Below are 27,339 nucleotides of genomic sequence, written 5' to 3' on the forward strand. Positions count from 1 at the left end.
TAAAAGGTAATAGATCGCAAATAACATTAAATTCTACTCAATTTCACCAAAAATGACATCAAAACCACTCGCAAACACAAAATCATACTAACTCACACCCTACCACCAACCAAGTTAAACACCCACACAAATTCAAAAAAGCCCAGAAAATGCAAAATTCAACGACTTACCTAACAAGACAGGAGTTCACTACTTCACTTCACTTAACAAAACCCGACGGTATGCTCTAATGAAGCCCAAAAGACGAAGGATTACAGAGGAGAAGAGAATAAACCAGAGAACTTTAAGAGTCACAAATAAGTTAGAAGAGAGAGAAATAACTAAATGAAAGAGAGAGAAAGTTAAACAAAAGTTAAAAGGACATTTTCAAATGTTTCGTTACATTTCAAAATATAACGGAGTCAATATTAAAATCAACACTATAAATAAAAGAAAACAAATTGCATTTTATTGACTCAGCTAGTCAAATTATCCCTGTGCCCTCCTATTTACAAAGATTGTAAATAGCTCCTATGCGCCTACCAAACATCTCCTTATTTTTGCCATAAAGAAGTTAATGGACTGTCCGGAGATGCCTCACCGGAACCAAAAACACTTTCTTGCGTAATTCAAGCGCACAATATATTCTCCCCTTTTCGTTCAGCGTATCACTGTATTTGACCAAAACCGAGCAAATAATGTCGAATTCCGACACAAATTCAATTGGAAATGCACCAACAAATGATTCCAGTTTAAGAAATTCGCCTGAAAATGAAGATGATTTTGCAAATGATGATAAAATCACGGGTAGTTCAGAAGCTCTAGCTGAAGGCATTTCTACAATGATTGCTACTATTATTAGGGATTTTGATTCCAAGGCTGAAGATGCTTCTCGAAGCCAAACTCACCTCTTTTCTGCTCTTGATCGTCTTACTTCTGGTAATTTTTTCAATCACTTACTACAATTTCCTTCGTTTTAATTTGTTTTATGGTAATTTAAATTATGCTTTATCGTAGTGTTAAATTTGTTTAATTCGAAATTTCTGTTTTTTTTTTTTTGGTTGATTATTGTTAGAGAATCAGTTTCTGGTTTGTAAAATACGAATTATGCTTCAGTGTTTTTGGTATATTCTGCTTTCAAATTCAATCGGTAATTAAAATGACTAATTCTGATGTTAAGCCTGTCATTCTTAATTAGAAGAATTGTGTGATAATGCCTGGTGCAGGGTGCACCATAGTTATAAATATAAGTGTTTGAAAAAGAACATATAAGTGTTTGACAATGAACATATTTGTGTTTGACAAAGAACATGCGTTGTCAAAGAACATAAAGACATTACAAAAAGAACGTAATAAAAACTTTATTAAAAATTTCATGAAAAATTATACATTAACAGAAAATTTTTTTTTACCAAAGATATCATTTTCCCAAAAATAGTTTTTTCTCTCTCTAAAAATTCAATTTTCTATATTAATTTTAGTTTTCACCCTCAAAAATTATTTACAACTAAAAATATTTCAAGATTTCATTTTCAAATTAAATTTCAAATTTTAAAATTCAAAATCATATATGTTACAAGAACATAAGTTATAAGGTAAAGAATATATAGTTCATACCTAAAGAACACTTAAGGAACATACGAGCCAAATTCAAAGAACATACTTTGTATTATTGAAACTCAAAAAACATGTTTAATCAATATGTTAAATAACATAAGTATAAGCCCTCAAAAAAAAAAAAAAGTATAAAAGAAAATATTATCAAACATATATAGGTACTCATATGTTCTTTGTTCAACCAAATTATGTTATTTCCGCCTTTTTTTTTAATTTATCGGGGGTACTATCCAATTTTCATAGATCCTCTGGCTCATATGACTTCACTCTTTCCCTTTGGGTTTTACGAGTAATTAGCAAAAAGGTAAAATGAACAGCAATCACTACCTTTGCACCCCTACCAAGCCCCTATTGCTTCATCACATTTCTACTCAGTGCCACAACCATCACCAACCACCCTTTCTCGTGCCTGCCTCTACGTATTCTTGTACTTGCCCACTGCCACTAAATTATGGACTGTGCTCAACTACTGACCATTGAATTGATGGTGACCAATGTTTCTTTAAGAGTTGGGTGCGAGTTTACTCATTATCCTCATTGCCTGCCACGTTATTCATATAAATTGGACTACAACACAATCTGAAAAATCGCAACAATTCAAGGTTTTATCTTGAGTTATAAAACATGATATTGGAGATCCTTCATAATATAATACTTTGTAATAGACAAACTTAAAGGGTTTTTGTTATGATTCAAGCTTCTCTCATTTATATATCAATTTTTCAATCTTTTCTTTTTGAAATTGTGGGTAATGGTGTGGCCTCACCCCTACTAGATTGCTTCCCTTTTGAGAAGTATGGACTATGGAGTGCTCAAAGCCTCTCCTAGGTTCTGCCAGACTCAATGCCCCCATTTGTATATTCTCCCTGGTGGGTGGTGACTAGTTCCCCTGTTGCTGTTGCTCTAGATACTTTCTCCCTTTAATAAAAAAATAAAAAAAAATCACGATAGTTGATCCTTACCTCCCATTGCTCTGTTGGGTGTGGTCATGTTCTTTTCATCAAACTAGAGATTAGGAGCAGAGATTACTAACCAGAGACAGACTGCTAAAGTTTAGGGCTGCTACTGATACATCTAGCCTGCTATGTGTGGATGTTGCTGAGAATCATGATCACTTAATTTTGACTGCTCTAATAGCCTAAAAATTTGGGAGCAGACACATGAATGGCCAGGTATTAGTATCAAGCTCAAGAACTTGAATACAACAAGTAAAATAGCTAGAAAACTAAAAACTAGTTTTCTATAAGGAGTGTATAAAACCTGCATTTTGGCAATTGTGTATTAGATTTAGAAAGCTAGAAATGGGACTTAAAAGTCCTATGTCTACATACTATTGTATGAATATAAAATTTGAGATTAGAAATAGAATCCTAGGTATTGTCTCTAGGAAGATAGGAAGTAAAGATTGTGAAATGGTTTGAGAAAATAACTAATTAACTGTATAATTTGTACAGTTAGTTTTTGTTGGTTTTTTCAGTGTGCTGCACTGCTGCTTTGCTTGTGATGCACCCTTTTTTAGTACTAGGTTGTATCTGGATCAAGAACTCACTGGTTTTTATCCTCCATTCTATAGCCTGACCATTGCACAGTCCACTGTTGTCACCACAAAAGTTTTCTAGGGCGTCTGCTTCAGTTCAAGTCTGTCTAGCCGCTGCGTGGAGGTGGGGGAGCCATTGATAAATTTGCTCCAATACTACTTGTAAGTTGCAATGCACCTAGATGCAGATTAATCACAAATTAATTTAATAATTGATAGACGCTGAAATCAAGGAGAGGAAGATGATGATTGGGTAATTACTATAAGGAATTTGAGAGTCTTCACTCACTCAAGCAACTAGTACTCAATTCTCAATACCCCTACTGTTACCCTCCCCTTCCCTTTTTATTCTGCTATCCTCACTGCCTGTTATCAGCAGTCTTTGAATCCCAACTACCCTGATTACTCTTTGTCTCTTTTGTCACCCCACACATTCTTAAATGATTTCTTTCTGCTGGCCCTATGTCTAGTATACGTCATCAAGGGTGGTGCTCTGATAGGATGCATCACATCCCCCTTCTCGACTTTCCCTCCTTTGGCGACTTCCCTCTCCCTTTCAGCCTTTCTACCAAGTGTTCCCTTCTCCTCCCTTCACCCTTCTCTATCCTTTGGCGAGCTTGCTTCCTTCCGCACCCTTCTCTTGATGATACGTGAGTCTTTAGCTCCCTTCCTCGGATTGCTGTCCCTCTTCCCTCCATTCTCCAGCAAGTGTTCAACCCCTCCTCCCCTGGCCCTTGCTATACCTTTGGCATACTCCTGATAATCTGACATGACATGACATGTTAGGATTAGGGTCATGGGTAGTGATGGCAATCTTGCCCAGATTCAAAGAAATTTTTTTTTTAAGCCAAATCTGAAATAAATCCGAATTCTTCTTCATTTCTAGAAATCCAACTCCGAGTTATCCAATCCGAGTCCGACTTTGTACATGTATACTTTTTATCATATATTTACAATTTAATTGGCCTCTGATGTTGATTATGTATTTTGTTAAAATTTTGTTAGTTTGTAGCACTACCAAATGACTCCTATAAATATAGTAAGGATCATTAGATTAGTTGTTTTAGATTATTTTATTTTATTACTTCATCGTTTCTTTTTAGTTGACACGTTTCTTTAGTCACGTTTGCCAATGCACAAATTTAACGATTAATATTTTTAAGTACCGATAGACAAAAATCATAAAAAGTTGATACTTTGAAAATACATATCATGACGAATCGAACAAGATATCTCATGAACATATTTTTTATTCCGTATACATCACAATATATGGTCAAAGGTAAGTGAGTGAATAGTGCTAAAGTCAAAACGTGTCAACTAATAAAAAATGGAGGTAGTATTATTTTTTGTTAATAAAAATGAAACATATTCGGTCGAAACAAAATTGAGAGTCTGAGTCAGAGTCAGATTGAATCAGAACTTTGGCCGGTTGTAGGGTTGAAGTTAGGATTATTCAAATATGAGTCCTAGTCTGGGTCACTGTGGTGGTGTTTTAATTTATGATTAAAGTGGTGGTTGGGACTGACGTCAATGACTGGTGGTGGGCAGTTGGTGATGGTGGCTGCAGTAGAGGAACACGGTAATGGGTTGGTGGAGGTCAGGGGGCATGGTGAGACTATGGGTCAATTGTCGGAGCATTTGACGAATTATTTTAAATCCTAGCAAAGCTCATGTTTTTGGACTTCTAAAATAGTTATTCAAACATGTGCTTCGTAGTTGTCATCTAAATATAATACTATATATATGGGAGGCTTTGACAATCATCCCTAGTAATAATTTTAGATGACTTAAGGGTTTGATTAGCGGAACTTATACCAGAGCAATTTCGTGTTTGATGGGTCATTTCTTTTGCATTAATTTTATATAGTATAAGCATGCACGCACCATTCTTTTTCTTTTTCGGTTCATTTTCTTTTTATTTTCTTCTGTTTGTTGGTCTGCTGTTTGTTTTGAAGTTTTTATATTAATAAATATTCTGTCTTTTTTGATGCTCTCGGCTTGGTAGAGCTCGATCAGCTATTGGAGGATGTACCATTGCCATTTATTATGCAGCATGCCACCAAGCTTTCTAATATCAGGAAAAGAGTGTCATCATTGAACGCAGTCTTGAGATCTGTGCAACATCGTCTTGATAATATCGACCGTATGATGTCTTTTGGCTCAATTGGTATGTAGCTTCATTTTTTTCTAAAAATAAATAAATTGGTATGCAACTTCTCATCATATCTATTCTCAAGCTATTTTTGAATTAGCTGAGATAAAATTTTCTAATTTGTTTTGTTGGACAACTTTTTTGGCAATTGATTTAGTGAATGGAACGGAAATTAATTTATTTAATTTATTTTATTTTATTTTTTTTATACTACTTGCTTTCCTTTTTTTAGGTATAACAGAGATGAAATTTTTAAAAACCATATGGAACACTTCATGTGGTTTAGTTAGTCTAAGACTTCACGATATTATTCACCACAAGCTAGAGACTAAAAATATGTTTGGTGTCTAAAAGTAGGTTGGTAGTTTGGGAAAGAAACAATGACACTGCATATATTTTTGCAAAAATATACTCTTGTTCACGGCTAGCTGGTAATTAATGCGAATAACTATAATAAGATGAAGACAATATATTCCCTTTTCTTATTTATTCTTATTTATGCTTTTTTGTTTTCTTCTATCTTTGCAGATAATAAATCAAATATAGGAGGCGCCAAGTAAAGTCCTCACATAACAGGTATGTCTCAGTTATTACCTTGCTTAAGGCTCTTTTTTATTTTGGATATTGGTTGTTTAAGGTTATGTTGCAACTTGATAACTAAATTTATGTACAACATGAGCGGTATCCTGATATTTTATTACAAATTGACTTTTACGATTGCTAGAATTTGTTGATTTTGTTGTTCTGTATCAATTTGTGCTTTTAGTGTATAGGAATATATTATTCTTATAAATTTGCTATGATCATGTGTAACGAATCAAAGCAAGCCACATGTGCTTATACGAACAATATCCAGCTGAGGAAAGGACAAAGGACACCTCTGAGCACTATCTCAACCAAGAGGTACAACCACACCAAGCAACCACAACTTAAAGCTGTAGCCCTTAGTTGGCAATTGGGATGATGACAAAGGGGTAGTAAAGTTAGTAATTAAAGCTGTACTATTTGGCTAAGTAGTATAAATAGGTAGAGAGGAGGAGAAGGAAGGTAGGCAGAATTTTGGAATGATTCCTAAGGAGAGTTGTGACTTCAAGTCACTATTGGAGCTTGGAGCTTTGTAGGCTAAACCTACTACTATTGTTTGTAAGAAACCATTAATTAGTTTACTCAAATTTCATAGTTTTCTCCTTCGTTGTATAGTTATTATATCGAGTAATATCAGTCAATCTGGCTGCTGTCCGGTGCGGGAAACCACCACTACGATTTAGAAAAAAATGGTGTTTGTTATTGCTGAAAGAGAGGCATCACAACTTATGCAAAATTGGATCCAGGAGGGACTTACTACATCTCCAGCAAGAGAGAGCGTGGAATTTCAATTTTGAATGACGAACTAAGAGTTCGATGCGAGCTTCAACTTTCTGAGTTTAATGGAAGGAATTTGGATAGCTGGGTACTTCAACTTGAGGATACTTTCCAATTTTTCCAACTAAATGAGGGGGTGAAATTAAAGGTTGCCATTATTGGACTTGGTGGCAAGGCGTTGCAGGAGTTCAAACGCAAAAACCGATGGCAACCATTTCGTGATTGACAAGAATTGAAGAACTGAAGAAGTGGCTGCTCCAATATTTTGGGTTGAGGCGACTAAGTTAGAAGGAAATGAGTGAGATATCTCCTATGTTCTTAGAGAAGATGGAAGACACCTTTGAAAAGGCACAAAGAGATCTAGAAAAAATCACTAGAATAGCCCCTTTTCCAAGGAAGACTAAGGAAAAAGGTCATCCAACAAAATTAGAAGGTGAAAATGTAGATGAAGAGGTGGAGCGGATACACTCTAGATCCAAGGAAGACTGTTGATCTTCTTGCTTGAGTTTTTATTTTTATCTGTCTTTTTATTTGTAAGTAGCTGCTTTAATGATAAGATCCGTCTCAATAGTACTCATAGGTTTTACATGATGTAAGTGAATTTGAAATTGTGGATTTGACCATAGACTCCCTTTCTCCACAAATGTTTGTAATTGTCTTATTTTCTGACTTTGTATTTCCGATTCGTCAAGGCAAATAAATAAAGATGAAAGCTTGTTGTTTAATTAATAATGGTTGATGGCTTAGAAAAGGTAGCTCGAGGCTACTACTCTTCTTAATAGCTTGGGGCTATCACCTCCATAGTAACTTGAGGTTACAATTCTATCTTATTCCACAATACAACCCTCCTAATACTCAACTGCATACTACAAGGAAACTAGGAAACTAAGGATAACCTAACATTAATGAAGTGAGTCCATGGTCTTCCCTTTGAGGCTCTCTGGTGTGCCTCGTCTCGGACATCCTGGGAGATCTTCTATGTCATATGAAAGGGGTATTCCCAACATCTTCGGCATTGGCCGCCTTTCTCTGGGTCTTCTTTTAAGTGCCCTCTCCTCCTCTTATCGGTGGCGGCCTAGAAGATGAAGGGATCTTACCCTCAAGCTCCGTTCGGAGCTTGCTCAAGGCGAGCTTAAGTTAACCAGCAGTCCTCGGCCTCATGAAATGAAGCGGTTAGAGGATCACTAGAATTGATCGTTGCGACTATATCCTCCACATGTTCGTCCTCGACAGGTTAGGTGTCCAAGCATCTATTGCCATAACGGATGAGTATCCCCACAGACGTCGCCAAATGTTTCGGGTAATTTTGGGACATTGGTCGCGTTCTTTGGATAGACGGCCTGGACACCTACAAAACACGAATATTTAGTGGCCGGAATATTCGCCTCGGAAGACGGAAAAGCTCGAGAGAGAAAATAGAGAGAAGTTAGGAGTTGTTTTAATGCTCTATTGAATGTTATATCACAACCCCCCCCCCCCCCCCCCCTCCATCATAAATGATTGGAGTATTTATAGGGGTGGGGATTTGTGCCTTTTAGGGTTATTACCCTACAATGACGCTTTCTGATTGGTGGCGCAGTCAGGCATGGACACGTGTCCTTAGGGGCGCCGTTTTGCGGCTTTCTCAAGATTTGGGCCTCCTCTCTTTTTCAGGTGCCGTTTGTAGGGCTTGCATAAGTGTCATCTTCCTATAGTGACACGCGACGCCCTTTAATTGGGCCACGTGTCACTATGGGATTGGTCCATGTTTTTGGGGTAATTTTTACCCTAAACAGTTGCTATATTAAAGGAACGGAAGAAGTAATTAGTATGGCAAGCCTACGCTCTCACGCTTATTTAAGACTTAGTACTCCAAATCACATTAGCAAGGTGATTATACTTCATTTAACTACTTCCTTATAAATTAGTCATACATAAAGCACAAATGTACTTATATTTCCTATTAAATTATATTAATTCATTACCCTACCCCTAACGAGGATTTTACTACTCATTGAAGTGGACATAAGCATGATCTTAAGAAAAGAGAGAACAATTGAGCTAACTAATATCATCAAACTAGCTATCAATAAAATAATTGTTAAGATTTAAGCAATCAAACATAATTTTGAGTTTATGACTAGATTATTACTAGAATTCAAGCTAAAATTAAGCAATTAAAGAATATAGTTAATAGTCATGAGATTAAGTAATGATAAAGCTAATTAATGAAAGATTAAAGTAAAGGGAAAGAGAATTACCGAAACAAATTTGGATTGATCTTGAAATTCAAAGATGTTGATTAAGCTCTCTCTCTTTATAATCTTCTATTTCTTGAATTAAACAATGCAAAATATCTGAAATTGGAAAGTTATTATAGCATTAATAAATTTCTCTGTTTATACTTTCTAAATACAAATGAATCAGCAAAAAAAAAAAAAATCCCTTTATTTAGTGCCTTCTTAGTTGAACTTTATTTACTTGCTAGAATATAGAAGGAAGTAGGGCCACTCACACTTGTTTCAGGCAAAAAAGCGCCCTCTTCAGGCAAGCGCCCTCTCAGTCTATAGGCTCTTAATGGTATCTCCAAGCTTTAATCATTGGCTATCTGATAAGACTTCACCTTCATTATTTCCGCTCTCATTAATCACATATGCACCTTATATACAAATATTTCCCTGCAAGCCAAATATTACAGAAGATATTCCTTCCTAAACTCTGCTTGACTCCCTAAATTATATCTCAACCATATACTTAACATATCTCCTAAATATGGTATATATTATTGTAATACTGTCACTCATCCTTTTTCTCGTTTACCTTTCTCCTACAAAACAAATCACACCAAGCACAGGTATGGGTAATGATAATTCTGCAAGTATGAGACTATGAGGAAAATTGGTGGAAAATAGAAGAAATGATCCAAAAGTTGCAAAAATTAAAATAAAAAAAAGAGAGGAAAAAGAAGGATAAGTGCGGAGAAATGCAAAATGAGGGCATTTATTCCACTCATCATATTCCACCCCCAAATTAAATAACTCACATTATAGGACTGCGGCAAAGGTTTATCGCCCCCTCCCCTCCCATAACAATGTCTCATCGTTGCCGTATTGGTCCCCATTGGAACAGTACCAACTGGAAGTTGGAGTGTAGATGGTCGGAAATTATGGTAGCATTTTATGTGGGTGGTGGGTAGTGATTGAAGGGAATGTGGGAGGAGGAGAATGGGAGGTGTGAGTTCAGCAAAAGATTAAAACAAAGGCATATTGGTCATTTAATATAGCGTCATGGGTAAAAAAATTTCATAGCAAATACCAATTGACAGCATGTCCTATATTAGAAGCCTGTAACCAGTTTCCTCTTTAATTGGAGAATAGGACACATAAGAACCAGGCCCCCCTATAGTCAAGTTTGCCAAAATCATCCCCTTCCTGCTGCACTAAGTTCTCATAAATTCTAAGAACTATTTTGTTCAAATAAATTGTGTTTCCGACTCCTTTGCTACTGGCAGCAGCTTTGCTATAAAACTGCGATTATTTCAAATTACAGATATTAGTCGAAAACTACTGACTCATCTCAGCTTCATTATGCTTTTGTCGTTTCTGAAACTTTTTTACTTCTAAGCTCAGGAACCAAATGTTAATCAGCAATGTACAGTTCAAGTTTTATGACGAGTAATAAGCCAAAAACTTCAATTATGTATTTGATCTCTGTTGGTGTCTGATATAATATAGCTTCACTGTCCTGTGTAATAATAAGCTCCCTGTGCTGGTTTACACAAATTAATGGTTTCTTCTGTGGGCCAATTTCTTCTGCTCATCAATGCTCTAGTCATATGTTACGTATGCTATTGATTGTGAAGTGCATTTACTGTAGAATGATGATATTCAGATGTCATTAATTCAATCTACTTGAAAACTTTATGGTTTCTGTCTTAGCCTTTTTATTGATTCTCTGTGTTGCTTTACTCGAATTGCTGATTTGAGTAGTGTCCCTTTTCATTTATATCAATGTAAAAGGTTCATATCATATATATTATTTTTATTTTTTCTTTTTGTTCTCTCACTTTCTCAGCTTGACTACAATCTGTCACCATTGTGATTATAGTGGAAAATTGTTTGAGAAAGATTGTGTCATCTTTTAGTAACATTTTGGTTACACTCATTTTATGAAGTGATTATGCAACACTATAATTAGCACGGCCTATCTATGAGCACCTACAGTACTGGAAATATAAAGATCGTTAATCAAATTAATCTAAGTTTATGTAAGTGATGATAGTCTAAACTATGTGCACAAAGTTGTCACCTAGCCCTGTCGTACTATGTCAACTCAACATGACTTCAGGGCCGTAGCAATGACTTTGGAGGCCCTGTTTCAAATCGAAAAATAGGCCCTTAATAATGTGAAAATTATGTAAATTTTTTTTACTATAATTTTGGCAATGCACAATTTCCATATATGTACATTACAAAATAAAATGCTTTCGTATAACAATGATATATTCAGTCATGCAAAATCAAATTCAGGTATTTTATTCATGTTGATAATAGCAACTAAATACAACTCAAAGCTTATATCGACTTAACTTATATTAACTTCCATTTATTTAAAAGTGATATTCTTCTAACGCTCTTTGAGGCAAAATCATCAATCCAGTATTCATATTCCACTTTCTTTAGAATATCATTCTCAATTGCTATCTTCGCTAATCCATTAAGTCTTTCTTGTAGCATTGTATAACGAAGATATGACTTCAATAGCTTCAATTTTGAAAAACTTCTCTATGTAGTTGCAACTATCACAAAAATAGTTAACAAAATTCTATATACAATATTTGCATTGGGAAAACAGTCCACATCTTTCAATAATCTCAAAATATCAATAGGTCCTTTTATGTCATCGCGCAAATTTCTTTAAGCAACTTGAACTCCACACATAATTCATTCCCATCTATCTGATTCTTCATTAGACATAAATGCATTTTTAAATTTCAAACAAGAGGATTTCAAACTTTTGAGGAGTGAATAAGAAACCAAAAATACTTTAATATTCCTCAAATCTTTTATAAAGAGAACTAATAGATAGAGGAGCATTTGATGAAGTGCTTTGATTTTCATCAAAATGTTTTTTTCACAAATACCCATTTTTGACTTAAGTAATTTCTTGTAATTTAATGCATCGAATTTTACGCTGTTGGGGAATTATAGGATCAATATCCATTTCAATAGCAATTTCTTTAGCACTATTCAAAGCATCTTAAAAACCAGTTTCTCTATACCCCCTAAAAAAAAAAAAAAAAACCCTCTTATTTAATGATAGCCACATCCATATCCTTTAATTGTAATAGCTTGCTTTAAAAATTAATTGCACATAGTATTTCATACCAAATTACTATTGTAATTAAAAACTCAAAATCACTAAGCTCATTAATTGCTAAGGATTTGACTTCACTCTTATATTGTAATCCTAATCATTACTATCGGCTACTTAAAGTAAAGCTTCTCGTATATCTGACATTTGAAGCCTAATAGCCTTTACACTTTCAACACGACTTTTCCCCAAGACTTAACCGTTAATCCTTTTACATTGTATTTAAAAGATTTTCCATCTCATAGTAGCGATGCAAAAATTGTATATATACGTTTTCTAAAAAAAGTCTCTAGCTTCATTACATGTGTTAGTCATATCACATAATGTCAAGTTTAAACTATGAAAACCACAAGGAGTATAAAAAACATTAGAATTTAAATCCAAAAAATTCTTTTGAACTCCTTGATGTTTTCCATTCATATTGATCTATTAACTTAGCCTTTTCCTCGTTCATCCATTATGTCAAGATCAAGATTTTTTAATTCATTTTGTAAAACATCAAAAGGCCCTTGGCCAATTGTATTTTTTACATTAAAAAATCCTAAGAAAGATTCCTTAATTCAAATATCATAAGCACAGACATTCACATTCTTAACATCAATGACATTTGCTCTTGATGGTTAATATCAAGAGTACAATCAAGATTTATCGAGAAATATTTTGCTTGCTTTATCTCTCTCATGATTTCATTTTTTATTGCTAAACCAAGCGAAAGTATTAACTCCTTTTGAATTGTATGACCTAAATAATGAAATTGAATATCATTATTAGTAATACGCTTGACATGTTCTTCAATAATTGGGTTGGGTCAAACTTGGGCAACTTTTCAACCAAGCCTAAAAATTTACCATTACATTTTTGGTTTAGTTTCCCATTTGAACCATTACTTTTTTGGTTTAGTTTCCCATTTGAACCACGAAAGGCAAGATTATGCTTGGCAAGAAATTTGACAATTGAAACAATTCTTTGCAACACTTTCTTCCAATGGTCTTTTTCTTTTTCAATTAGCATTTGAGTCGTCTTATTAATAGTTTGATGCTTTTGAAACATAAGACACAACTCATACCAAGTAGTCATATTCTGTACATGATCTATGCATGTCTCATGTTCTTAAAGTCTAAAGCTTACATGCCCCCATCTGAAAATAGCATTTGAGTCGTCTTATTAATAGTTTGAAACTTTTGAAACATAAGACGCATCTCATACCAAGTAGTCATATTCTTTACATGATCTATGCATGTCTCATGTTCTTAAAGTCTAAAGCTTACATGCCCTTAATCTCAAAATCTTTTATTTGTTAATTGTCCTCTGCCAATTCCTTTTAAAAATATTTTACAGCAAAAACAATACTATAGCAAGCTCTTTGGAATAAGCAAGCCAATCCCTATCACATTTCTCATCGTTTGATAGAACTCTAGTATACAAGTTGGGTGTAAATCGTCTTGAAAATCTATCTTTAGGACCCTTCACAATAAAATCATTTTCGCTAATAAATCAATCATTTTAGAATCACGACCATCCCAAACTCTTGGATCATATATATTAGGCATATAAATAGTTTCATAGTGATCAACATTGTCATTATCACAAGGCATATCATTAATATTTTCTGCATTATTATCATTCTCAATAGGCACATCATCCAAATTGCAATTAGCACTAGGCACTTCATCAAAAACATTATCCACATCAACATTCTCTCCATAGCCCCCCCTAGAATAAGGGGTGCAAAGTGACCCTTTTCACAAGGTCCCAATTTTTAGATCACTTAATTTTTTTTCTCCTATACTATTTTTTTAAAAATAAAAATCTGCAATGCCTTATTGTTTCTAGCGCCCTATAGTGCAGCAAATCACGGGAACCACACTCATTATAATTCTTCAAAATTATTTTCCTCTCTTTATTCAACCTGCCGTATTAATTTCTACAACTTTGTATTGCCTATTTTTCCTTTTAAGGATTTTCAACGGAAAAAAAATAAAAAATATATTCAGTCAAATTCAAACGATTATTCTTCCATAACATTGGTAATGAGCAATTAATTTTGATTTTCCACAATTATTCTTATCAAACGGCTAATTATTTTCCCGTACCTCATTCTTCAATAATCTAATTCCTAATTGATACACATATACATCAAACAAAAACGAATTGGGAGTATTGCTTTGAAATCTTTGTGAATTATTGATTTAAGTGATTCATTCTTTCTATTATTTGCCCATCGATTTAAGTAGTAAAAATGTTGATGTTTTAATTTTTTCTGGTTTTGATAATGACAATTGAAGCATTTTTTTTTTTTTTTTTTACAATACCGAAAGTCAAAATTGCTTCAATTGACATTATCAAAACCAGAAAAATAAAAACATCAAAATTTTACATTAAATTGATGGGCAAAAAACTATAAGAATAAATCACTCAAATCAATAATTCACAAAGATTTCAAAGCAATACTGCCAATTCGTTTTTGTTTGATGTGTAAGTGTATCAATTGGGAATTAGATGATTGAACAATGGTAGAAGATAACCCACATATATATAAAGGAAAATAATTAGCTGTTTGATAAAAGTAAGTGTGGAAAATCAAAATTAATTGTTCATTGCCATTGTTATGAAGAATAATCATTTGAATTTGACTGAATATCTATATATTTTTTTCCGTTGAAAATCGTTAAAAGGAGAAGTAGGCGATACAATTTTCCATGGAATTGAATTTATGTAATTATGATAAAATTAGGTGTTGTTTGGTTGGCTTAATATCTTATGGGCATTCAAAATTCCCATGTATTTCATTTTGGACTTGTTGTTTGGTTGACACAAAAAAAGTAAAAAATGGAGGCAATGCCAATTCATGGGAATTTTGACTTCCCTCAAAACATGGGAATTAACATACCCAAACCCCCCAGTAAGTTACAATTCTTATGGGAATTTACTTCCTCGATTTTTTACCAAACAAATTTCATGAATTCCCATGATTTTGATAAAGGAATTTAATTCCTACAAATTGTAATTTCATTGGAATTTTCACTTTCCTAATGAACCAAACGAGCCCTTAATTTGAATTGATGGAGGAATTTAGAAAGTGGTAGGAATTAATATGTAAGCTTGAATAAAGAGAGGAAAATAATTTCAAAGAAAATGATGAGCGTGATTGCCGTGATTTGCTACATTATTGGGCGTTAGAAACAATAAGGCATTACAGATTTAAAAAAAACAAAAAATAATAAAGTATAGGGAAAAAAAAAAAACAATAATTGTCCCCTTTTAAATTGGGGCCCTTTTGATAGTTGTAGAAATCGTCATTTAAAGTCCTCATATCAAATTAATCCTAAAGTACCAAAATAAGCGAATTTAGCATGAAGTAAGGGTCACATTTCCAAGGAAAGCGAAACAAATCAATCATAAAATTCATGAACACAAGAGCCAAAGGGTATATTTTTGGTGTTTTTTTTTAAGGTTTAAATACTAAGGATAACTAATAAACACAATTAACAAGGGATTCACGCAATGAAAACATGCGCTAGGGGGTACAGGGGTTCCAAACATGGCTAACACCAAAATAACGATGGAAATCATGATTAACAGGCTAAGGAATATGAATTTCCACCAAAATAGTTCATTCCCATGCAATTGTTCAAGCAAATCGATAATTGAGATCTATTACCTGAATTAAATCACTCCCGTGGATCCTAAATAGGCAACAATTCAAATTCGGGAATCAAAGGTGCACTCAATAACCCAAGCAATTGATAGCACAAATTATCATTTCACACATAATAATCCATCATCCGTCATCATCTAGTAAACATTCATCCAAATTCTTCACCCCCTTCCCCTAGCTAGAAATCTAGCCTAGAGAAGAGAGAGAAACCATTGAAACAAAGCTAGATGAATCATTTACCACCAAAACACTAATCAACATTCACAAAAAAGGAAGAACAAAACAAAGCAACAAAACTAACTACAAACAAAGACAACAATCAAAATATAAATCAATAAACAAAATAAAAGAGATAAGGGAAAGAAATTACTAATCAAAAGCTTGGATTGAAATAACTTGAAGTTATTGAAGAAAACCACACCTTCTCTCTCTAGAAAACTAGGTCCATAAACCCCTAAAAACCAAGAAAAGAAGGGATTAAAAACGGCTTTAAGAAGACCTAGCAGAGCGGCCTTCAGCATAATGGAGCGGTCACTCTTGTCGGGGAGAGGGTCACTTCAAAGTCAGGAGTGGTCGCTAACGGTCTGCCAGTTTTATCCTTTCTCATGTGGAGCGGCCTCTTCTAAGGGGTAGAGCAACTGCTCCAAGCTGCATGATTAGAAGCTTGAGTATTGCTCTTCTCCAAAGCACAACTCTAGCTCCTCAAGTCACGACCTTTGAGTGGCTTAAGTCGGCTAGCAAATTCTCATTTTGGAGTAACCTAAAACATGAACTCAAACACACCTGTGAGAGCCGCAAGTTGGATAGAAAATGTAGCATATTGATCCTTGTAATAGCTTGCAACTGCCCTCGATTCTTACTAGTACGAGTAAGTCGTTAGGTTTAGCCCCTTTAGGAGGACGTTCAATGTATACTCTTCTTACCTCTATTAAATTTTTTTCGAAAAATTACTCATTTCTATTGTTCTGAGCTCAAATATGTTGTTCTTCGAAAACAAAAGAAGAAGCTCAAATATGTTGGGCCACATGGCATGTGATGGATTTGGAGACTTGGTGTGTTTGTGTTAAAGCATTTTGAGCTAATTTTGGAATTAGGTTGTTTTAAAAGATGTCTAATATGAACTTTCTAAATATTATTGGGTAGTGGAAACAAAATGTGTTTCCCTTCTCAATCATAAACTCTGCAATTTGTTTTCATTCCATAAAGATACCAAACATATATCAAAGGTAATGTGTATCATTACCCTTTCCCTTACTTATATAAATCCTTTCCATTCCGTATACGGAATTTATACCAAACACTCCCTAAGTGAGAAAGAGGATAAAATAAGAATAAAAAGGGCTAGGAGGTTGAGAAAGAGGCTATATAGAGGGGTAAATGAAGCATATAAGTGCTCTTTTAGACCACTTATCACCTGTGCAACGGGGCAATTTGTGCCCCCTATTGTACGGGCCTGCATACTTGGGGTACAGGTATGGGACATGGTCATACGGCTGTTCTTGCATAGAAATGAGCCAATTTAATGTTAAAAAAATATCAGAAATTACTTCATCTCTCTTTAGACAAAACAAGATTAAGAATTGTGGATGTGATAGTGAAAAGTCAATAATTGAGGCGTCACTTGAGTCGATATTTAGGCATCACTCGATTCAATATTGAGGTATCACTCAAGTCAAAATTGAGGCATCACTCGAGTGGAAATGGGATGGAACACTAGAGCGTTTACTTTTGCAAGGCATGTCTCATCATTAGTTTGCTGTCACCTACAGATGGTTATCATCATCAAAAGGTAGAGAGATGCATGGTGTATGACTGGTTGGTTACTAGTCTTACGTCTCTTACTACTGTTTTGGCCCGTTCAATATCCGGTTATAAATGGTGGTAATCGGAATTAATTTTAAGTGAAATTAGGAAGGAAATCAACATTTTAATCCATATGGTAATGCAACTTCATTTGCAAGCATTTTTTTTTCGTTTTTTTTTTTTTTTTTATATTATTTTTCATATTATCATTCATTACCACTTGCAAGGAGGTATTAGGTGGAAATTAAATTTCTACAGAAAATAGATCAATTTGTGATGAACTAGTATTATCGTGGGAATGAACCTTGATTTTCCTTGCCAATTTGCAAATTCATTCACTTTGCCATCATTTATGGCCACCAACCCAACGGGTCGTTAGTGTTTTTTTTTTGTTTAGAGCTACAAGGGTGGGGCTGCAAGGGAGGGAAGCTCTGACCATTTGTGCTATCCCTCACTATCTGGTCATTAGTGTTATACCTTATACCTTGCTTTTAACCATGTAATAAAATTGAGAAGATTTATTAGTTTGTGTAAAGAGTGTTCGCTGTCAAAGGTACAATTATTAATTCTTTTTTACTTTCTTTTCTTAACCTGTAGTTTTCTTATTACAGAAAATTCTCGCATTTTCCTTCTTACCATTGTTATCATAAAACATAAATGAGATGTTATTTTCTTTTGCAGGCTCTTTACACATGTACATACATGTATCCTAGTTTGGCATTCTCAGACAATTTGAATATGGAAGTTCAAATGTAGTCGTACATGATACAGTCTCCCAGATGTTTATTTTTTAGTTCAACTCTCTAGAATTGGATTTACATTCAGCTAATTGTGCACAAGACTGTTCTCCTGGTGGAGATTGATTTGCTTTATGTACAAAACTGATAAGCTAGGTTCGTTTTCTCTTGTGCGATTCATGTTTGGAGAAATGAAGCATGCATACTGTTGCCTGGGGTTTGTTCTTTCTTACTACTTTTTGTGGAAACAAATGGCATTGAACTTTTGTTTCGGAGACTTGTATAACAATCACAGTATTTTTACAGAATTCAAATTATTCTGAGGGGGAACTACTGGCATGAAAACCTTTTTATTATTCATTCTTACCTTTTTATAATTCATTCTATTATACTGTATTATTTTTCAAATCATTCGAGTTTTATTTTATTCTCAAATTTGAAATCTCTAAAGATGGCATAGATTAGCAGGAAAAACCATTTCAGACAAAAAAAAAATCTCATAAATGAAGTCACTATACCATAGTTTATTTTGATGGCAAACCAATAAACGTCAAATAAACTAAATTATCTTTGGCTGTTTATCAACAGGACTTTTATTTAGCAAAAATTACAACAAAATCAGTAACAAGTTAAAGGTTAGAAGTATTCTGCCCAACAGAAGTAAATGAACCTGGCAAAAGAAATGCATCTTTAAGAATAGGACATCTTTATTGCAGAAATATTAGACAAACTGTGGATATTGTTTCGGCACCAAAAATACTAAAATAACCATTTTGCTCAAGTAGGGCAATATTCTGGTATTGTAAATTATGTTTCTAAAGCTTCATCTTCTCAGTCTTCATGTAAAATCTATCCAAAAGACAACAGAGTAGCACCGTTGAAAGTAGCATTAGCAACATGAAGAACCGTATAGCATCGAAATTGAAGCAGAGATGACGTACCATATCAGCCCAATGCATTCAGGAGATAGATGTATTTACTTACGTTGGTCTGAATATTATCTATTTGCAAACCAATTACGATTTGATTGTAAGAGCAATTGGAGCCTTATGCATTTCTTTGAGAAGAGTAACTCTATGGTTTGTTTAGACCGGTAAACCCTCGAGGTCATACTGCATTGCGAGCCTTTCCATTGTGTTTCTACTCACTACTTTTCTCTCATACAGTTCTTCCAAAACTATTGCTGCTATCTCCATTTCTTCTTCATGGGCTATGCCCTCGACAATAATCGTATAAGTCATCTCATTTGGCTTATATCCTTTGTCTACCATCATTTGGAAGATATCCAAAGACAAATCAGTTCTATGAGACTTGCATAAACCAAGTATAAGAGCATTACAATTATCGACATCTGGTCTGCAGTTATTTTCTTCCATCAACATGAAAATCTCAACTGCTGCGTCTATCATTCCTTCCATACACAACCCTCTTAACAACGTTGAATATGTGTAAGAGTCAGGTGTAAATCCATACTTTATCATCTCATTCAATAGCTTCAACGCTGGGTATGTATTATTTTTCCTGCACAAGCTTGTAATGACAGTTTTATAAAAGTCATGAGTCGAGAAGTTTGATGTGCTATCTATGCTTTGAATGATGGAGAATGCTTCCTGAACTGACCCATCTTCACAAAGTACAGCAATAGCATTATACGTTCCTTCATTAGGATAACACTGCTGCGAAATCATCTGGTCTAAGCACTTCATAACTTGATCTACCTTTCCCTCCTTGCAGAGATAAGTAATGATTGGGTTGTAGGTGGCTCCTGTAGGCTTGAATCCTGCCTTCGTCATTTCTTCCAACACCTCAAATGCCTGATCTATTTGGCCATGGATAGCAAGTGAACTGACCAAAATGTTGTAAGTAACAGCAGACGGGGCACGATCTCCACCATCCATTTCAGCTAGAAGCTCATGCGCCTCATTCCACCGTCCTTCACAGCACAGAGTCCTCAGCATAATATTGTAAGTCACAACATTCGGCTCAAATCCTTTTTGCGGCAAATTCCTGAAGAAACTTATTGCTTCCTCTGTTCTCTCTTCCTTACATAACCCTGTCAAGAGCACATTGTAGCTCACCAAATTCGGCTTTCCTCCCTTGGCAATTATCTCATCCAACAGCCGCATTGCTTCATCGACTCCTCGTTCTTTGTAGGCAGCTTCGAGCAAGAATGAGTAAGTGAAAACATTAGGTTCCAGTCCCTTCTTTCTCAATTGATCCAGAAGCTGCAGACTCTTATTCAAATTACCAAGCATACACAGCCCCTTGACAAGTGAATTATACGTAACCGTGTTGGTCGGGTAGCCATACTCTTCCATCCTTTCAACCAACTGCATTGCATACCCAACATTCCCTCTCTTACACAAATGATTCACCAAAAATGTATATGATGTAGCATCCGGTTTCACACCTGAACTAACCATCATCTCCATCACTCGAATCGCTTTTCGAACTTTACTCAGTTTACAAAGGTCATACAATAACTGAGTAGCTTGACTCTTCTCAGGTTTATGGCCCTTTTCAACCATATATTCCAGGTACAAAAAAGCATCATTCACTTTAATCTCTTTAGTCTTAGCATCATTCTTACCAGTCCTCCAATTAGGCAAAGTAAACACAGAATTTGATGAAATTGTAACTTGGTTAGATGCTAATACCCTTGAAAAACCCTTGTTTATTGACACAGTATGAAAACTTGGGATCTGGGAAAAAAACCCACTTACTTTTACTGTATTTTCTAAACACGGGTTTGTTATAGGAGACAAACTCTGCAAAAGGGTTGCCATGATTTTTTAATTACATGTGTTTGAAATGGAAATTTATACTAGAACAGCAAGAAAATCATGGGTTTTATGGGGTTGACATAAACACAGATATGTAGGAATTATTGACAATTTTGATGCATAATATATGATGCAGAAGAACTGAAATTCTATCAAGAAAGTAGGCAAAGAGAGAAAGAAGAGGATTGATAACGTACTATATCAAGTTTCTGAAAGATTAATGTCGTTTCTTCAGCAATTCTACTATGTACCACTTAGTAGATAGGCCAATTTCATCTTGCTAGTCCTGTGTTATCCAACAATTGAGGATAATAACTTGAATGTCCACTACCTTGTTCATGATTCTTACACGTCGACGGTGACAACGAGCGGCTGAGATGCTAACTTTAGGGTGTAGCTAAATGCAAAAATTTATGTCTTCCCATGCAAATGACAAAAATACCCAGTCTCACTTTTTTTTAACCCAAAAAAAATGGTATGAACTATGAAGTTTATTGATTACCAAAAAAAAAAAAAAACTATGAAGTTTATTCATTGGAAAAATTTATGAAATATTAGTCAACTTTTGCACGGTTAGTTTAAACTAAATTAATTTTTTTATTAACTAAGAATGTATCAACCTTTAGAGGTATTATTTTTAATTAGGCTAAGGACCTGTTCGCTTAAGCTGAATTTTAGGTCTGTTCAGTTCAACTCAATGTGTTCATTTCAATTCATTTCAACTCCTAATTTTCTTCTCTTATAAAATATTAATTTTAGTTCAGCTTAACTCAGTTCAGTTCAGCTCAATTCAGTAAATGTGAACGGACCCTAAATAATTGTAACACTTATTTTGGGTGTTTTCTGGTCCTTTGGGAGAGTTACGTCACCAAGACTGGTCTCACGCGATCTGTACCTACAAAACATGGAGACTCCGGTTGTTAGGAGGTCCGCCTTCGACGATCAAGCTAGTATCAGTCGAAGAATACGAAAAGGTACGAAAAAGGTTAAAGTAAGATCTTCTTGGATTTTGAGATTAGGTGTTTTCTCTGTTGTGAGAGAATGTAGATATGTTATAATAAATGAATGTGTCCCCAAAATGGGGGAAATCTACCTATTTATAGCATCTTTGGAAAATGTGCCCTTTATTAGGTCAGGATGACCTAATGGGCTGCGCCATTTTGTGGCATTCTCGGGAACTGGGCCTTGAAAGCAGCAATTTCCTGAGGTTATCTAAGGGTGACAGGTGACGACCGGAGAGTGGTCCATGTTGGACCTTTCAAGGAATGACACGTGTCTCTTTCTAATTGGGCCACGTGTCTAAAATATTTTTACCTAAAACATTTGGCCCTCACAGGGGGTGACGTGGCAAGCCACGGGGCGCCTGTGACATGCGTCCCCCTTATAAGTGGTGAACAGTACAAATTGTTCACCTTTAGGGAGGGTGACACGGATGCCCCCGTTTTATCCATCCAATAAATAGAGTTTTATCTCCCTCCTCTCTCATCTTTTACCATTTCACAAGTCTAAAGAGTGAAAGAAAGAGAACTTTCTAGAGACAGTGAGACTTTGCCCCCGCCTGTGACAGACACCTTGAGTTTACGTATGCGGTTTTCGTGGACAGAATTTTAACAAAGGTAACCGTCCCTCCTCTTCTTAAATTTTTCAAACATTTTCCGTTTGTGTATTTAGTTTTTAAATAAAATGGATTCTCCATCGACATACACGGCACATCGTAGGACAATCAGCCGGTCTCCTGGTAAGTCTGAGTCTAGAACTGGGGGTGTTGTCTCTGGACATTTGGACATGCATTGCCCATCTCTGTGTCTATGCAAGACAGGATGGTAAGAGTCAAACAGACAACTACCAAACCGAAAAGAAGGCGAGTTCTAGAAGTGCCCGCCGATGAAATTACTCTGGATGAGGAGTATGAGGGATCATATGAGCAAGTAGGCTCCTCGCCGGGTGGCACCCCATCTACCCCAAGTTATCGAATTTTGGAGGAGGTAGACGTTGAAGGACCCGTCTCCACCTTTGTTCAAAATGACTCGGATCCGGAGGACGGCCAAGAAGCCTCCAACTGGTCTGAATCCGAAGCTTCTAGCTCGGGTCAGGCGGAGGCTGGCCATGAGGTTCAACAAACGGCTAAAGGCCCGTCCATTTCAAAACCTACTGAGGCTCACATGTCTACCTTGGACATGAATACCCTAAACCTTTAGAGCTTTTAAGGACAAGTATCTCATTGGGCCTGATTGGGTAATTAATGCCCCGCCTTTGGAAGCGACTGTGGCATGGGAGGATGACCTTGAAAACCTCGAAAATTATTTCGGCTGCTGTGAGGCTGTGATCAAAGCCAGCCTTCGCTTCCCTCTCCATAGGGGGATTAAAAGGATTTTGAAGGGGTATGAGCTAGGTGTCTGTCAACTCACCCCCAACTCATGGATAAACATACTAAGCTATATTGCCGCCTGTGAGTTCCAAAACATTGAGCCAAGTTTTGGGGCTTTTACTCATATGCACTACAAGAGCCTGGCTCTAGGCGGGTGGGGGGCGTGGTATAATTTGACCACGCACCCGCAATACATGATGACACTAGACAAGCCGTCTAATTAGACTTTCTTGAAAGAGAAATTTTACTTGATCTCTTCACCCTCTTTAGGCCTTAATCGGTTCCTACGCCAGTACAATAAAGATCCGGCTTTGCTCGAAAAGAAGTGCACCCTTCCTTGCATTCCATCCAGGGCCTAGGGGCAAATAATAGAGCCGGGGTTTTTCGAGACAACCACCACCCCCTTGGATGATGGGACTCAAATAATCGTACCCAAGAATAGGGTACCCCACCCAGATTTTTTAAAAGATAAGGCGTTTCTCTGTGCCTGTGGTCTAAGCACCATGTTTGAGAGACGTATGTTGTTTATCCCGGCTGTTATAGTCTTAATTGCTCTTTTAAACAATCTTTTAATGTATCTTACCATCCGATTTTCTTTTTGATAAGTGACTTTTATGTCACTTTTAAGGGTTGTAATACCCCGTATTTTCATACGTATTTTCTAATTAATTAATTAAGAATTATTTTATAAAAAGGGTATTTTAGTAAATTCATTATTTGGAGCCAAAATAATATTTGAATTTTGGCACCAAATATAAGTATTTAATCATTTGAATAATTAATTATTTTTGAATTTCTAAATTAATAATATAGGTTTAATTATTTTTGTAAGGTCGGTCCATATTTTATTATACTAACTATTTCAAGAGAAATATCTAATATACATTATGTATTTAACTAATTTTATATTATCTAAAATATTTATTTATTCAACTATTTTATTATTATTTTCGTTTTTATATTAAAAAAATAATAATAAATTTATTTTGGAAAATAAGAGAAATTTTATTACCAAAAAAAATAATAATAATAATTGTGAAACGTGATTTGATCATGTTTTGAAGAGTGATTGTTATCACTTTAGTTTGTTAATTATTATATTTTAAATTAACCTATAATTCTCTTCTTCATTATCTCATTTTGTTCCTATCTTTATTCACCCAACCATATGTATATCCATTTAAATTTTCTTATCTTTTAACCCAACTATTAATCTAGACTTAATTTGATTCAAGTACCTTAACAACCCCAAAAACTTATCACATTTTATAGTAATCATATCACACATTAAGCTCTATCCTTTCTACACCCTCAACACTATAAATAGACCATTAATTCTTCCCACTTATTCACACCAATTCTCTTCTTTTCTTCTCCTCTTTTTACACAAATCATCCCGTTTATCTTTGAAGCCAATTTTCGGGCACTTCTGGTCAGTTTTGGGGTATTGACGTTTCACAGAATATTGTTCCTATCAAAACATTCTTGAGGTTAGGCTCAAGAATCACCCAATTCGGAGTTATATCAAAGGAGTTATACCTCTGCAAGTTCTGCCTATTCTTTCCAACGCAAATCCAATTCTTCTCTTTTCCTTGGTTTCTTATCTTTTCTTATTCTCTTCTCTTTTTCAATTATTATTATTATTATTATTATTATTATTATTATTATTATTATTATTATTATTATTATTATTATTATTATTATTATTATTATTATTATTATTATTATTATTATTATTATTATTATGGGGGATTTATAAATAATTAATATGAGTAGTTTTAATTATATAAAATCAGATTTTTAATAATATTTATGTTGAAAGATTCATGTACATATAGTTGGGAGGTTTTAATTTAATTATTTGTGAACCTTATATTGATTAAGGTTATATTTATTTGTAGGTTCTTGAGGTTCTTTTTGTGTGGTTTTTCTAGCAAGGATCAAGGTACGTTTAGGTGGCTAGATACCTTTGAAAGTAATTGGTTTGAGTAACATGTTTTACATGATTTGATTGGTGATTTAATTAAATTGATTGAAGGTATTTATTTTAATAAAAGTATTTGAATGATTGATTTTAAATCATGTTTTGAATGGTTTGGATTACTTATCGTGTTTAAATAATATTGGGAACTATTGAACATTAAAAGGATTTATTGAACCATTGAATTATTATTATTAATGCTTTATAAGCATGTTAGTAATCCCACTATGCGGATTTGGTTTATTGATAAGGCCTTGGACTTTGTATGACCGGGTCTTTCCTCAAGAATAGCCTTGTTATATAAGGAGACTAGCTTGGGGGGTGTGCACACTTGGGTGAGTAATTGGATTAAAAGGAATTGGTTCTTAATAAAGGAATTGGTTTTATTAACTATTATTTTGAATATTGAATCATTGGAACCGGTTTTGGAATAATGAGTTTTGAATTTATTAGATTAATTATTGGAATTGGTTTTAAAAGCATGTTTGCAAATAAATTGAGTTTACACTATCTTGAACTTATCGCACTTAGCATATTTTGCTAATCCGTATTTCTTATTTGTTTTGGTTCACCCTGTTTACCGTAATGGTAACTAGTGTTGACTATTTTCAGGTGGAGTCATGAATGAGCATATGGGAGTCCAGGGATTGGCTTCACCTAGTTTAGGAATGTTGGTCCTGTCTTTATTTTTTAGCACTTATAACAATGTTACTATTTTTATAAGTATTAATAAAAGAAAATTGAGTTTCCGCTGCAAGTTTTGTAGTTGAGTTAAGTATTTTGAGTAGCCTTGCGTAATCACGCGGCGGTAATACGCCCAAGTCTATCTCTACGGTATAATTATACGTATTATACTAGTATTTCCGTAGAGGGAGATTTGGTGGTGTTACAAAGTGGTATCAGTTTCAACGGTCCTAAAAAGATTAAAATTGAAGTAATAATAAAAATTGTGGGTAGACTTAAGAAGGACATATAGGATAGATAGAGTTTCACATTTGTGTGAGAGTCAAAAGCTTTATTTTTATATAAAACTATTTTCCTATTTATGGAAAGATGAATGAGAAAAGTATGCTCGAGTGCTCTACGGAGGCCTATAATGGGTACGACTCTCTGTCTAGGAAAGGCTCACCTCAACGTCGTAGGTAACTTTACTGGGAGACGTGGGCTCGACCGTCCTATAATCATGATTCAAGTACATATCTATTATTTTCGAAAATTAAAAGAATGAAATTATTTGAAATTTGAGTATGCGATTATGTGTGCATTAAAGTTGGTGTTAAAACACCTTAGGGAATGGTCAAGAGGTCCGAAAATTTTGAGTTATTACCCATGGTTGGGTGATATTGAGTTATGCTTGGTTTATTGAGTTATGAATTGCTTATTGCAAATGGATTTTGAATTGAATTGTTTATGTGATTTAGCATTAAATTAATTGTTTTGCATGTGTGTGTGAAACAAATTGAAAGAATTGATAAAATGAGACAGAATTACTTTAACTTGCATTACTTAAAAGATAATGGAGTCACAGTTATTGAGTTCATAACTGGAATTGTCACTCTGGCCTTAACCCTTTATGAGAAGTATAATTTGGATATGTGATATGTGGCAAGTATTTGGATCATACTAGTGTTACATGTGGTCAATATGGTTGATTTGTTATTTTAAGATTAAAGGATTTGATGACTTCTATGGGATAAATGAGGAGTTATTTTGGATTGTTATCATGAATATTTGGAGGATTTATGTTATCAAGTCTTTCCTAATTTTTGGAATATGATTTATGTTGATAAAGGAAATATTATTTGTGGTAATGATGAGTTGAACTAGTCTTGTATAAGTGTTAGAGTAAGGTATGTATATATATTTTTTTGGAGATACGAATCGGATATTAGCATTAATTTATGATAGTTTGTATCTAATGGTCGAAAGTATCCATATGGTGTGAGGTAAGTATTGTGGTTACTATTCAAAGCAAATGGATGATGGTTGAATCTTTGAAGAAACTTA

At 34.6% G+C, this 27,339-nt stretch overlaps 2 protein-coding genes across 6 annotated transcripts; one reads left to right on the top strand and one right to left on the bottom strand.

Moving 5' to 3' along the window:
- Positions 1-491: 491 nt before the first annotated feature.
- Positions 492-25,278, top strand: LOC145626947 (uncharacterized). Of its 5 annotated transcripts, none has more exons than XM_081679385.1 (4): positions 492-918; positions 5,142-5,303; positions 5,817-5,864; positions 25,253-25,278. In XM_081679385.1, exons 1-3 carry the CDS (start codon positions 678-680, stop codon positions 5,846-5,848), a joined length of 435 nt encoding a protein of 144 aa, XP_081535511.1. In that variant the 5' UTR covers positions 492-677; the 3' UTR covers positions 5,849-5,864; positions 25,253-25,278. The 5 variants fall into 5 exon arrangements, with proteins under 5 accessions (XP_081535511.1, XP_081535507.1, XP_081535508.1 ...); XM_081679381.1 differs by lacking the exon at positions 25,253-25,278 and adding an exon at positions 18,145-18,548; XM_081679382.1 differs by lacking the exon at positions 25,253-25,278 and adding an exon at positions 10,259-10,919.
- On the bottom strand, positions 18,890-21,390 carry LOC145629102 (uncharacterized). Its single transcript, XM_081681599.1, has one exon. The coding sequence runs from the start codon at positions 20,984-20,986 to the stop codon at positions 19,286-19,288; it is 1,701 nt and encodes a 566-aa protein (XP_081537725.1). The 5' UTR covers positions 20,987-21,390; the 3' UTR covers positions 18,890-19,285.
- Positions 25,279-27,339: the final 2,061 nt, after the last annotated feature.

This window comes from Chenopodium album, chromosome 4 (assembly GCF_948465745.1).
Source record: "Chenopodium album chromosome 4, dcCheAlbu1.1, whole genome shotgun sequence".
In the NCBI taxonomy this organism is placed as follows: domain Eukaryota; kingdom Viridiplantae; phylum Streptophyta; class Magnoliopsida; order Caryophyllales; family Amaranthaceae; genus Chenopodium; species Chenopodium album.